General features: G+C 42.4%; 1 protein-coding gene across 2 annotated transcripts in view; it reads right to left on the bottom strand.

Annotated features, from left to right (window-relative positions):
* The window catches only part of CPNE4 (copine 4), a 493746-nt gene that overhangs the window by 151734 nt on the left and 328418 nt on the right, over positions 1–13594 (bottom strand). For both annotated transcript variants that reach the window (XM_078151566.1, XM_020987268.2), the window contains one exon: positions 6685–6864. In XM_078151566.1, the coding sequence (XP_078007692.1) occupies positions 6685–6864 (180 nt within the window). The remainder of the gene's footprint in view (positions 1–6684; positions 6865–13594) is intronic.

A 13594-nucleotide genomic window follows, 5' to 3' on the forward strand; every position in this document is an offset into this window, starting at 1 on the left:
AAGGAACGTCCAATGGCTCAACATCAGAAACTGATAAGAATTTATCACTGGAAATGACACTAAAGGACAGACATCACCACCTGCTTTGCTGCTGCCTTGAGTACCATGGGGTCTTTCCATTTGCCTTATAGATCAGTGCTTCTTAAACTGTGGGTCAAGATCCCATATGTGGTAGCAAAAAATTTGGCAACAATAAGAGGTTTCTGAATGCACAACAGCCAAAAATTAATCAAAAATCAAATGCGAAATGAATCCAAGGTGTTTCTGGCAGCAATCACCCCTGTTGCATCTCACAACTTCACTGCAGCCTTCCTTCTTTTTTTCCCCAGCCTTTATTCTGAACACAAAGCATGCTTTGTGCTGTGAATGCCCTCAGGCCACTCAATGCCAAGAAACACTGCTAAAAATTGAAAAGGGGGCACAAGCAGAAAAAGTTTAAGAAGCCCTGTGGCTTCCATGATGGCTTCTATACATGTCATCTCCCCTATTAGAAAGTGAACTCCTGGAAAGCAGGGACTCTCTTACTGTTCTATTTGTGTGCTTTGTGCATAGCAAGCACTACGCACACGTTCCATTCATTCATTCAACATTAAGTGGATCAGTTGGGCTGGGACATAGAATTGTAGAGGGAAATTCTGATTTCTTGTATTTTTCCTTGGTTATGTGTGGTAAGGGGGGATATAGGGAGTGGGGAGGGAGGAGTGGGAACAACACAGAAGAGAATGAAGAATGATAATAATAAGTACTAAGCAGTAATAAGAGCAGATGGACAAAAGTTTCTGCCACATAAATGGATTGTAATCTTCTTCAAGTTACGAAGGGAAGTATCTCCAAGAATAATCTAAATCCTTTCCAAAGCTCTTGTGACAACATGCATTGTTAGTATTGTAGAGTGCCCCTTTCTCCATAAACACTCAATAAACATTTTCTTTCTTTTTGTTTCTTTTTTTTTTTTGGTCATGATAACCTTATTCCCACAACGCTGGTTCGTCCTTGGGATCTGTCAGTGTGCAAGGACTTTGGAATAAACCAGGGATGTATATTGTTGTTGTTTGGAACACAGATGAAGCTGCCTGTGTTTGCCCTTAAATCTCAAAATTGAAAAGCATATGACTTGGTGAAGGAATAATAAGGATAAACAAGTCTTCAGTGGGCGTTGATGCAGAAAGATCCTCACTGTGTGTGTGTGTGTGTGTGTGTGTGTGTGTGTGTGTGTGTGTGTGTGTGTGTGTATGAGATGGGGGAAATGAAGCATCTTTACAAGGGAAAGGAAGTTTGTTCTCATCTGTCATTTTCAAAGAAAAACCAGAGACACCAGTGCTTCACACAGCGAGAGGGACTGTGGTTAATAAATCAATATAAACATTGCTAACAATAATAGCTGATATTGAGCTAGCCTTTTGAGGTTTACAAAGTCCTTCTCTCTCTGCCACCTTATGATCCAGGTGAGGATTTTGCAGGGAGAGGGGAGAGCTGTGCCTGCTATTTTGTTACTGTTGGGGACTTCCACTGTGGAGACTCCTTCCACCAATACGGGTGGGCAATTCATCCCACCTTACAGAGTCTTTCAGTAGGTGCTGTAAACCTGATTTTGTGGCATGGACTCCTTTGGCATTCTGGTGAAGTCTAGGGAGCTGGGCTCAGAATGATGGGTCTTTTTTATTTAATTCATAATTGGAAGAAAAGCTAACTTTCAGTTAGAAGTTAATGAAAATAAAGATTTTTTTTCTTCTGATTCAAGTACATGAAACCTCCCCACCCCAATCTATCCATAGAGTCTATGGACCCCAAGTTAAGTACATGGAACCCCACAATAAGTACATGGACCCCAAGTTAAATACATGAAACCCTTCAATCTATCCATGGAGTCTATGGACCCCAAGTACATGGAACCTCCCAATGAGTCCATGGACCCCAAGTTAAATACATAGAACCCCCAACTTGTACATGGAGTCTATGGACCCCAAGTTAAGACCTCCCATTTTAGGAGTTGCTCAGGGCACTGGGAGGCTAAACAAATTGTCTTGGGTCACAGGACTAGTCACAAAAGGACTCAAACTCAGGTCTTCTGGAGGACAGCTGGCTCTACCCTCTATCTGCTACATCTTGTAGTTTTTTAAGCTTACCTAGGCTGCTAGGTGGTGCTGTACATAGAGTGCTGGTCTTGGAGTCAGGAAGGTTCGAATTCAAATCCAGCTTCAGACACTAGCTAGGTGACCCTAGGCAAGTCACTTAATGTCCCTCAACCTCAGTTTCCTCATCTGTAAAATGGGTAGCACTTACCTCACAAGGTTATTGTGGGGAATAAATGAGATAATATATAAAGCGTTTTGTAAACATCAAAGTGCTACAAAAATGTTAGTCATCATCATCATTATAATTAGGAGGAAGAACAAAGATGTCATCACCTTCATTTTAGGATAGGGATAACAAAACCAGACACAGAGAGGTTGAATTAATTGCCACTGAAAGCTCTTTAGGGGCAGGGACTATTCTCCTTTTGCCTTTGGATCTCCAAGCACCTAGCATCGTGACCTGCTTGCCCTTAAAAGAGGCTTAATAAAGCTTGCTGAAGTACCATAGCCAAAAGCCAAACCCAGGTCTTCTGACTCTATGACCAGTTTTTTCTAGAACTAAGTTCAAATGTGACCTGAGTTCAAACCTCCCCTCTCACCTAACCTCTATTTGTCTCAGTTTCCTCATCTGTAAAATGGGGATAATAATAGCACCTATTTCTCAGGGTTGTGGTAAGGATCAAATGAGATAATTTTAAAGTGCTTAGACAGTGCCTGGCACATAGTAAGCACTAGATACACGTCAGCTACGATTATTATTATTATTATTCCTTCTTGTTGCTGCTGCTAAGTCATGTCTGACTCTTCATGACCCCATTTGGAGTTTTATTGGCAGAGATACCGGAGCGGTTTGCCCTTTCCTTCTCTAGCTCATTGTACAGATGAGGAAACTGAGGCAAATAAAATTAAGCGACTTTCCCAAGGTCACACAGCTAGTAAGTGTTTGAGGTCACATATGAACTCAGATCTTCCTGACTCTAGGCCTGGTGCTGTATCCACTGCATTACCAGCTGCCCCTGTTATTATTAGTACATCATACCAACTGCAGAGCTAAAGGTTATGCTGTACAATTCTGGCTTCGTTTGAATTTGCCAGCCAACTCCAGGTAAGTCAAGGCTTCCCAAAGTGTTCCAGTTAAGCAGGTTTGGATCTAAAGGACTGTTTACATAATTCTTTGCTGCTTCTGGTCACAAAGTGTAAGGAGCCCAGGACTAAGAAACCTGGGATCAGGGGTATGCTGAAAAATATTCAACAACCAGCTTTCTTTTTTAGAAATGTACCCATGGCACCCTTTTAAATTCAACCTACATTATTAATATTTTCTCCAACATTTTCTTATGTCTAGACAATCTACAACACAATAAATCAAGCCCTGATTAGCAACATTTGCCGATTTCTGAGATGTAAAAGCTTACACTAAAAATTTACCTATTGTCTAACAAGCTGGTAAGAGCTCTATCACTGCTGGGGATCACAGAGTATAGAACTGGAAGGAGGAATTAGAAATTAACTAGGGTAACTACTCCCTCAATTTCCAGATGAGAAATGTGAGGCCAGAGAGGGAAAGGGCCAGTCCAATATTAGAAGGCTTTTTAGTAGCCAGGATTCCAAGTCAGATCTGGTGGCTCCAAATCCAGATTCCTCTTCCACTATCTCAAGTGGCCCAGAGTCTTGTGCTACCATTAATCAGCCATATGACTTTGGGTGTTCAGCCTCATTAAGCCTTCATCTCTTCATCTATTTTTGAATTTTTATTTCTTTCATTTTGAACTCAAATAACAACCTCTTAAAACTCCAAGTGAATATTTCCAAAGAGAAACAGATAGAACAGTATAAGATACGTAGAACCATAACGCTTTATTATATACAACTTGTTTTGTTTTTAATATCACAAATTCGACGTGTTACATTTTAAGTTGCTCTGATCATGTTTTAGTCTGAGCCATCTCCTTATCTATAAAACAAGGGGCTGGTACTAGATGTTGTCTATGGTCCTTTCCAGTTTAATGTCCTATGATAGCCCTCACCTAACTTACCAACTGTTTGGAGGATCAGAGGTGATAATGTGGGAAAACGGATCAAAAAGGATAAAGAGATATAGGAGATGTGAAACATCGGCCACTATGGCTGCCTGTTCTGGTTATTCTCCCTTTTACTAGATAATGAAGGGTGACACAGAGCCAGATATTCCCAGGGTCTTTTCACTCACTTTCATGGAAATCAAGGGCAGCTAAGTGGTGCAGTGGATAGAGTGCCAGGCCGGAGTCAGGAAGCTTCATCTTCCTGAGTTCAAATCTGGCCTCAGACACTTCCTAGCTGTGTAACCCTGGGAAAGTCACTTCACCCTGTTTGCCTCAGTTTCCTCATCTGTAAAACGAATTAGAGAAGAACATGGCAAACTACTCCAGTATCCTTGCCAAGAAAATCCCAAATAGGGTCATGAAGTCAGACACAACTGAAGAAGGACTTAAAAGCAAAGACATGGAAACCTACCCAAAGAAGTTACATGGAAAGGCAAGGCATTGAACATTTATTAAGTACCTACTATAGTCAATGAATAGTCTATGTTCTCCATGGGTACTCCACCAAAGTCAAGAGATGGGGAAGAAGGTCCTGAGCATGTTGGGTAGACCTCCTATGGTCAGTCTGTAGGATGCCTTGACAAAGACCACTCAGGATGGGTAGGCATGGATGGGAGGGAACATGCACCATTTTGTGGGAATATTAATGAGATCACAGATACATTTGAATATTTTAAGTATTTGAGTATATACAAGGAAGTAGAACTATACAAAACCAGAAATGAAATAGTACTTGCCCTCAAGGAGGTGATAGTTTACTGACAGGGATACAGCATGTGTACAAGTAAGTACATACAAAGACATTTTAGAAAGGGGAATGTCCTAATAACTGTCAGGAGAGGGATGGGGATTGGGAGAGACGAATGAGGCAGGCTTCCTTTTCTCCCTTTGGGCCAACAGTCCAATGAATGAAAAAGATTTTAAGGCCAACTGTAAAACAGAAAATTTGGCATGAGTGGTATAGATGAATCTAACCCTCTAAGTAAAGAGATATTCCCATTCTTTCCAAGGCTGAATCTACCCAGAAGACCTCAGGAGGTTGATTTCCTAATGGAAGCCAAAAAATACTCTCATAGGACTTCTCACACAATTCCTGATGACTGTAGTGATACCTGGGGATCTTTATTTTATATGGCATGGTCTCCCAGCAGCAGCTCAACCAAAGGGAGCCAATTATAATCAACCAAGTCACATTAAGCCATTTGGAAGGGAAAGATGATGATTTCTGTTTTAGATATATTTAATTTGAAGTGATGGCAGGTCAATCAATTACAGATGTTCTCTGGAGAGTCAGAAATACAGAGCTGGAGCACATAGGAGGGGTCAGAGATGTAGAGGAAGATTTTGGGGTCCAGGAGAGGAGATAATCTCAACCGTGGGGTACATTAAAGAGAGAGGAGCTATTTTCTATGGATAGAACCTTGGAGGGCAGTTAAAGGACACAAGCTAGAAGAAAAAAAATGAAAGAAACTTATCTTTGGGGTTATCTGACTTTTTTCCCTTGCTCATGTCACAGCCATTGAGTTACCAAGTTCTGTTGATTTCAACTCTGAAATGTCTCTTACAACTATTCCTTCCTCTATATTCCCATTATCCCCATCGTAGTATAGACCATTCTTATTTACCACTTGCCCAGAATATTGCAATAACCTCTCATCAGCACTTTTTTCTCTTCTCCAACTTGCAACAATCTTTCTTATCCACAGTTATGATGTTATTCCTCTGCTCAAAAACCTTCAATGGCTGCCTGTTGCCTCCTAAATAAAGTTCAATCTCTTTAGCCAGGTATTCAAGGTTCTATGAAAACTTGTGACAGTGGGATCTCACTTTAATTCTGCTGTATTTGGCCTCAAGGCTCAAGTTAAAGTAAAGCAAATCTAAAGTGACCTTCACCCAGGGAAGACACACAGTATGGCCTAGTATTAGAGTCAGGAGAGAGCCGAGTTCCAATACTGCCTGACACCCAATTTCAAGAATTTCTAGGAAATTGGTACTGGGGAAGCTGATACAAATAAGACCTTTATTATTATGCAGAGCACACACGAGTAAATGAAAGCATAAATACACACACATTACATGGCAATATAATACAATAGACAGAAGTTCATGCCCACAGATGTAAGATACTCATCCGGCATGAGAGCTGGGGAGATGTGTTGGGGAGGAAACACTCAAAACTGGAGTTTAAGTGGTGAACTTATTACCCTAAAAATGGGCTTGGTTGATAACAGGTAATTGGTGCTGACTGTGGGAGGTATTCCTAAGCAGACCCAGATGTGATTAAGTTCTACGGGCCACTTATTGATACCAGGCTGGGGTGAGGTTCAGGTGGGGGGAGTTTCTTTACTGGGACCAAAACGGGGGGGGGGGGGTGGCATTTACCGTGAACTATCTAGGGCAAAACCCACATCTCTTTGTCAATCGCATTACGTCAAATAGTTTTGATTTGAGTAAAATCTAGTAAATGTTGACTGGAAAGAAAGGAGGGAGAGAAGGAAGAAGCAAAGGAGCGAGGGCTGGAAACTGACCTGTCCAAGAGTACACTCCATGCCACCAAGAAAGTCTGCTTCCTTCAGTCCATTGTGATTGCTGCTGATGTCATGGACTTCAAACCGAAGCCTCTGTACTTCTTCAAAGTAAAAGTCCACGGTAAACAACTTAGAGTAAACAGGGTTGATGCAGGTTCGAATCACTTCTGTTCGGTCCACCTGTCAGGAGAGACGACCCACATTGATCATCCTGGCACTTCCTTTTTAACTGCCAGAGGGGAGCAAATCCAAATTGTTGCCACCCCAGATATCATACTGAAAGTGGCCTTCATCCAGGGAAGACACACAGCCTGGTATAGTCTTGGAGTCAGAAGAGAGCTGGGTTCAAATACCACCTGACACTCAACGACCATGGATACGTCACTGTGCCTCTTAGACAGTTACCAAATTCAGGTAATCCCTATAGCATTGACCTAGAGAGGTGCCATATATATAGGGGAAGGAAGAATCAGGGAAACTTGCATCTAATTCAAGTCCATCTATTGGCTGTGTGACCCAGGGCAGGTTATTTAACCTTTTAGAACCCCCAGGTAAGTAAAAGATGCAGAGGAATTTCTTCACCAGCAACTCCAGACACTGATGAAATCACAGGCCTAAGATTCCTTCCCCACCTCCAAAAAGTAGCTCCTTTATTGAGTTGGAGGATTAAATGGCTCTTGTCCGCAGAGTGTGATATAAATGACAACTGTTATCTCTTTCCCAGAGTATCTCCTTCCTAAAATCATTATGAGAATCAAAATAAGATAATAGAGGCACCAGCTATCATTACCATCATCACTATTACTGTAAATTTTAAATGACTATATGGAGAATAGGGCAGCTACATGGTGCAAAGTGGATAGAGTATTAGGCCTGGAGTCAGGAAGACTTGAGTTCAAACCTGGGTTCAGACACTTACTAGCTGTGTGACCCTGGGCAAGTCACTTAACCCTGGTGTCCTCAGTTTTTTCATCTATAAAATGAGCTGGAGAAGGAAATGGCAAATCACTCCAGTGTCTTTGTCAAGAAAACCCCAAGTGGAGTCAAGAAGAATTGGACACAACAGGAAATGACTGAATAATAAATGAGAATATTCCAAAATTGACCTATATTTTAAGATGGAAAAATAAAATCAAGAATATTTCTTAAATCAGAGGGGTCAAACCCCAGGTGCCAAATGCCTGTGAGCTGAAATTCATCAGGTCCAGATTAAAAGGTAATTTTTTTTGAGGCAATCAGGGGTTAAGTGACTTACCCAGGATCACACAGCTAGTAAGTGTCTGAGGTCACATTTGAACTCAGGTCCTCCTGACTCCAGGGCAGGTGTCCTATCCACTGCCACCTAGTTGCCCCTGGTAATTTGACAATATTTAATCAAATAAATAAAAATTAAATAAAATGTAGCTAATATTAATTTGTGGTTTTCTAAGTCAATATGAGTCCCACAGGGTTCCATTTCTATTTGAGTCTGACCTGACTTTTTCAATGGCAGCTAGCTGTCATAGTGGATAGAGTACTAGATTTGGCCTCAGGCATTTACTAGCTTGGTGACCCTGAGCGCGTAACTCAAACTTCTGTCAGTCTCAGTTTCTTCCTCCGTAAAAGGGGGAAGTAGAGCATAAGTACCTGGGAGATCAGAACGGGCTTGCTGAAGGGAGGAGAATTGGACAGAACCTTGAGGGGAGCTAGGGTTCCCAAGGAAGGGAGGTGAGGAGGAAGAGTATTCTAGGCACGGGGAAGAACTTTTACAATGCAAGTCTCTGCTGACTCCAAGCACGGGTCTCTTTTCACCATAGTCAACTTTTTCAGGACAATTTTGCGTTTTCAACCAGTTGTCCTCACTAGTATTCAAGGGCCTGAGCACTTGGGGATGGGGGGGGGGACAACTCCTGATGCCTACAGCTAGGAAAAAAAAGTGCCTACTAAACCTTTGAAAAAACACTGTCTGCGGGTGAGCAGCCCCATTGCCTCCTTTCTTCTTCTTTCCTTTCTCAAACTTTCCTTTCAACCATTTTCAAACAATTTCTTTTCTCTGAGGCACTTCACAGCTGGGCAGGTGATCCGAAGAGAGCTCTGGTGAGGGCTGGATACTTCTTGGCCTCAAGGATAATAGTTCTCCTACTCTTGGGCCTGATTAGCCCTCCCATTCCACTCAAAAATCAGGGGGTGGGGGTTGGGGTGGGGGTGGGGGCTGGAACCAAAACACAAACAAACAAAAGAGAGGGCCCTTTCAGGGCTGGAGCAGCTGCTTTCTTTTTTGCCCTTAGCTGTAAATTGGAACATTAATAGTGAGCAATAAAAAAAAAAAGCCACATGGCACTCACCCTTGCCCAGTAAGCTGGCAAAGCCTGAGAGGAGTGGGGAGTCTTTCTGTGGGTCACTCTGAGTTTCTGCACCCAGGGCTCATGGTCTGTCACCATGGAGGGAGCTCAGAGGCTAATCCTAGCCCGGCCTGAAGCGATTTGTACTTCGCTCAGAAGTTTTTATTGACAGGGTGCTCTCTCTCTCTGTCTCATCTCTGCGCCAAGGTTGAAGAGGCCTCTGTAAAGGTTGCCCAGGCTGCAGAGGCTTTGTTTTCTTACTAGCTGGTACTTGAAAAGAATGAGGAGAAACCCTCCCATTGGGATAATCAAAGTAAGAACTCTAAGCCCTGCTTGACCTATACTTTACCTGTCCACCAAGTATGGCCGACTCTTTCAGGGAAATAAGCCCCTATTAGTGGTATGGAGACAGCACTGAATTTGGGATATATAATAAAATTATAATTCGTTACATATTTTACATAATATACATGATATATTACATAACATACATACAATGTATTCTATCGCATACATATCATTTATATGTTTTATGTATTTGAAAATATCATTCTGAGAAGGGACCCATAAGTTTCCCTAGATTGCCAAACAGGTCCACCACATTAAAAAAGGTACCAACCCTCGTTAGAGGTAGCTAGATATTGTAGTGCATAGAGTGCTGGGCCTAGAGTTAGGAAGACCTGAGTTCAAATCCCACTTCAATCACTTCCTAGGTATATGACCCTGGGCAAGTCACTTAACCTCTAGTCTGCCTCAATGTACTCAACTTCGAAAGGGAAAAATAACAGTATCTACCTCTCAGAGTTGCTGTGACGAATAAATGAGATAACATTTGTGAGCACTTGGTACTGTGTCTGGCATTTAGTAAGCACTGTGTGAATGCTCATTTCCTCCCTTTCTTTCCCCCTTGTCTTACAGAGTTGCCTAGAACACAGAGAGTAAACAACTTGCCTGGACTGGCATGGATAGTATGTGTTAGGTAGAAGACTTAAACACATCCTAATGTTGACGTCAGCCATTTATACAGGCTTCTCACTTAGGATTATAGACAGATGGCCGATCCAGCTGAGGCTGGATTTGAACTCATGAAGCTGGATCTTCCCGATTGGAAGCCTCATGCTTTGTGCAAAATGGCACCACCTACCGGCCCTAGCCCAACACTGCATTTGCTTTTTTGGTGGTCATATCAATATGCGGATTTGTATCAAGCTTGCAGTCCATTAAAATCCCAGAAGGTCTGAATGGGTTAATACTTCAATGGAATATTACAGTCATCTTAATTGTCCATAATGAGATGATGGTCTTTTCTGATTATCTCATATGAGACATCCCAGCTACGAATGACAGACTGGTACAGCGGAAAATCAGTGAGACTTGATTTCAAATCCCATCTCTGACAATTCTTGGCTGTGTGACTCTGGGCAAGTTATTTAACTTCTGTTGGCCTTCACTTCCTCATCTGTGAAAGGGGAGAATGACATCTGTCAGGCTGGCACCTCACAGGGTTGTTGCAAGGCTCAAGTGAGCTACAGTTAAAGGCAGAGTGATTGACCAATTCAGGCAAATGCAGAGCAATCATTTGTCGGGCGTGTTGTAGACAGAGGTGATTCTTTGCCAGGGACAGATTGAACTAGAAAATGACATCCCTTCCAGCTCCGAGATCCTGTGATTCCGGCTTGGGTCCAAGGATGTGGAGAGCAAACCTGGTGACTGAAAGGAAGCTCTGAAGCCTATTCCCTCATCAACCCTAGTCTGGTAGGGAGACACAGACTGTGGGTCATCTGGAATTCGTGCAGACTGGCCTGGCTAGCAATAGGAGGATTACTATTTAAAGAGAGAGGAAAGAGGCCTTGGAAAACCATGACAGCAAGAAAACAGAGCTAGCATTAAGGGATGGGGGAAGGAAGTTTGACTCTAGCTGCAGGGGAGCCAGATGCAAAATATACTAATGGCAATCCTACAGTTCACCGTGCAAGATGGCTTTCAGTGGGAAGGAGGGTTAGAGAGGAATTATATATTTCACTTCTGCTTTTGGTGAGGAGGGCCTCCATATTTACTTTTATTGGTTAGCTAGCATACATGATGCCTCATGAGCTTTGCTTCTGCATCCTATGGACCACTGGGCCCTTCCATCATCCCTGCAACAGAGTCCTCCAATATGTGCTGTCTCCCTGTGAGCAACCTCCCTTGGTTTTCTGTCTGTATTTCCACTACTTAGCAGAGCACTTAATAAATGCTTTTCTCAAGAATAACAATAGCAGGGCCCATTGATTCTAAGCTATGGATTGGATAGGGATAAGCAACAAAGTCTTGAAGTCGTTATTCTAAATTCTCTTTCCCAGTGATTGTGGTGGTTGGCAACATTTCCGGTCACTTGTAATTCATGGACTCCACTCTGTTGACTCTGGTATATTCTTTTTCAGAGTTCTTGACTTACATCCTTATCAAAGTTGGAAAGAGGGCATGGTTAGCATGGTGCCCTTATCCTAATCCTCTGGGGCCTTGACTACATAGTTTCAGAAGTTAATGCTGTGGGCACCCCTCCCTTACCCACCCCACAGTGAGTCTTGCTGCTGACGTACTGATGTTGGGAGTCAACCCTAGACAGGTCCAGGCAGGAAGCAGGGGTCCCCTTTGAGCGTTAGAACTGGAGTCATGGGTCATTCTCTGGCTCCGTTCCTTATTAGCATGTCGTGATCGTCAGCAAAGAGATGAGAATGAAATAATAATAAGAGCAATACTTTTATTTAATTACAAAAGGCAGTTAATGTAATTCTGTGATAGTATGCAGAACGTTAAATATAAAAGAAGACCTTGTATAGTGGCAGCTCATCTCTGGGCCATTCTGTATGAACTGCATCAAAATGATGCATCATCAAAAATGATGAGAAGAATTAAGTGAATATTAATCACAGGATCCTGGAATTTGAGAGCTGGAAAGGACCCCAGCAGCCCATCTACTCCAACTCATTCAGTTCAGTCATTTTTCAGTTGTGTCTGAATCTTTTTGGATGCCCCCCCCCCAATCTGGGGTTTTCTTGGCCAAGATACAGAAGTGGTTTTCATTTCCTTCTTCTACTCATTTTACAGATGAGGAAACTGAGGCAAACAGGGTGAGGTGACTTGCTCAGGGTCACACAAACAGTGTCTGAGGCTGGATTTGAACTCAGGTCCTCCTGACTCTAAGGCCAGTGGTCTATTCACTGTGCCATCTGGCTTGCCCAGTCCAACTGATACACTAAAGGAATTCCTACTTTAACATACTCAACAAGTAGTCATTTACTGACTAGGAGAACCCGCAACCTCTAAAAGTAGCCCATTTCACTGATTAATAGCTCTAATTCTTGGGAAGTTTTTCCTAACAACAACAACAACAACAACGATGATAATAACAATAATAGCTCACATTTATGTACTACTTCACTGGAGTTTTTAACGTGCTTTACATATATTATAATTTCATTTGATCACTAAGCTTGCATCACCAGAAGCTCAAAGGGCTATAGAATGGAGAGGCAGAAATGCTATAATTTCTTTTAGTCACAGAAACAATCCCGTTCACAGAGCTATTATCATGTCCATTTAACAGATGAGAAAACCAAGAGCTATTAAGCGACTTGCCCAGGGACCCACAGCTAGTAAATATTTAAGGTGGCCTTTGAAACTAGGCCTTCCCAACTCCAGTTCCTATTGCTCTACCCACCATATCATGCTCCTTCTTAAGGTAAATCACTAAATGATATCCCTCATTTGTCAAATGGTCATACCTTGCCTATGGTACAGGATTGTGGTGAGATAATGGACGTCAAAATGACTTGAAAACTAAACATTGTTATTTAATGCGATATCAATATCATCTTCCATTACAAAAGACAGATATTTATCCCTGGGACTAGATTTCAAGTCTTACTAGCAGGGCAGTACCTTCTAGGATTTGTTCTCTGCCCTCACAATTTCCAGAGCCCATGGTCTCCTCTAAGCTGGCCTTAAATAAGATGTTAGTGGTGCCATTTATCCTCAACATTTGTTCTGAAAAATCCCAACACCTACTGTTGAGTGGGAACCATACATGGAAATGTTCTCTATGGGGGACAGTGGGTGGGTAGAGAGGCATAGTTTTCTAGGCAGTTAGGCAGAACCAAATCTGCAAGGAAAATGTCCCGACAATCTCACCCTAGAAGGCCCGCAAAGGCCAGGAGCCTTGGAGACTCTCCATAAACATTAGCCGCCTGAGCTTCAGTGATCTGTTAACAGGCAGCCCAGGAAAACCTTGCTTGTCACTGGCTTCCTTCCAAAGAGCCTTGAGTCTTCACAGATTGTTTTATGAATGGGCTGAGGGATACTTTAGGGAACTATTTGCTTTGGAGAAGGGGACATCTCTCACTTAGAGCACCTTGGTGCTAAGTTCTATTTTTTACCTCTTTATTAAACAGATCAGACAAATCCACTAACATTTTTATCACTCTGAAAACCTATCTCTGACTCTGACATCACCTAACTCTGCCAGACCCCACTCCCCCACCTCCCACCTCTCACTGCTCCTTACTTTGCTGAAATCTATGTCAGCCTCTGACCAGACACAGAGTCCC

The sequence above is a fragment of the Phascolarctos cinereus genome, unplaced genomic scaffold, assembly GCF_003287225.1.
Source record: "Phascolarctos cinereus isolate Bilbo 61053 unplaced genomic scaffold, phaCin_HiC Scaffold_1;HRSCAF=81, whole genome shotgun sequence".
Classification (NCBI taxonomy): Eukaryota; Metazoa; Chordata; class Mammalia; order Diprotodontia; family Phascolarctidae; genus Phascolarctos; species Phascolarctos cinereus.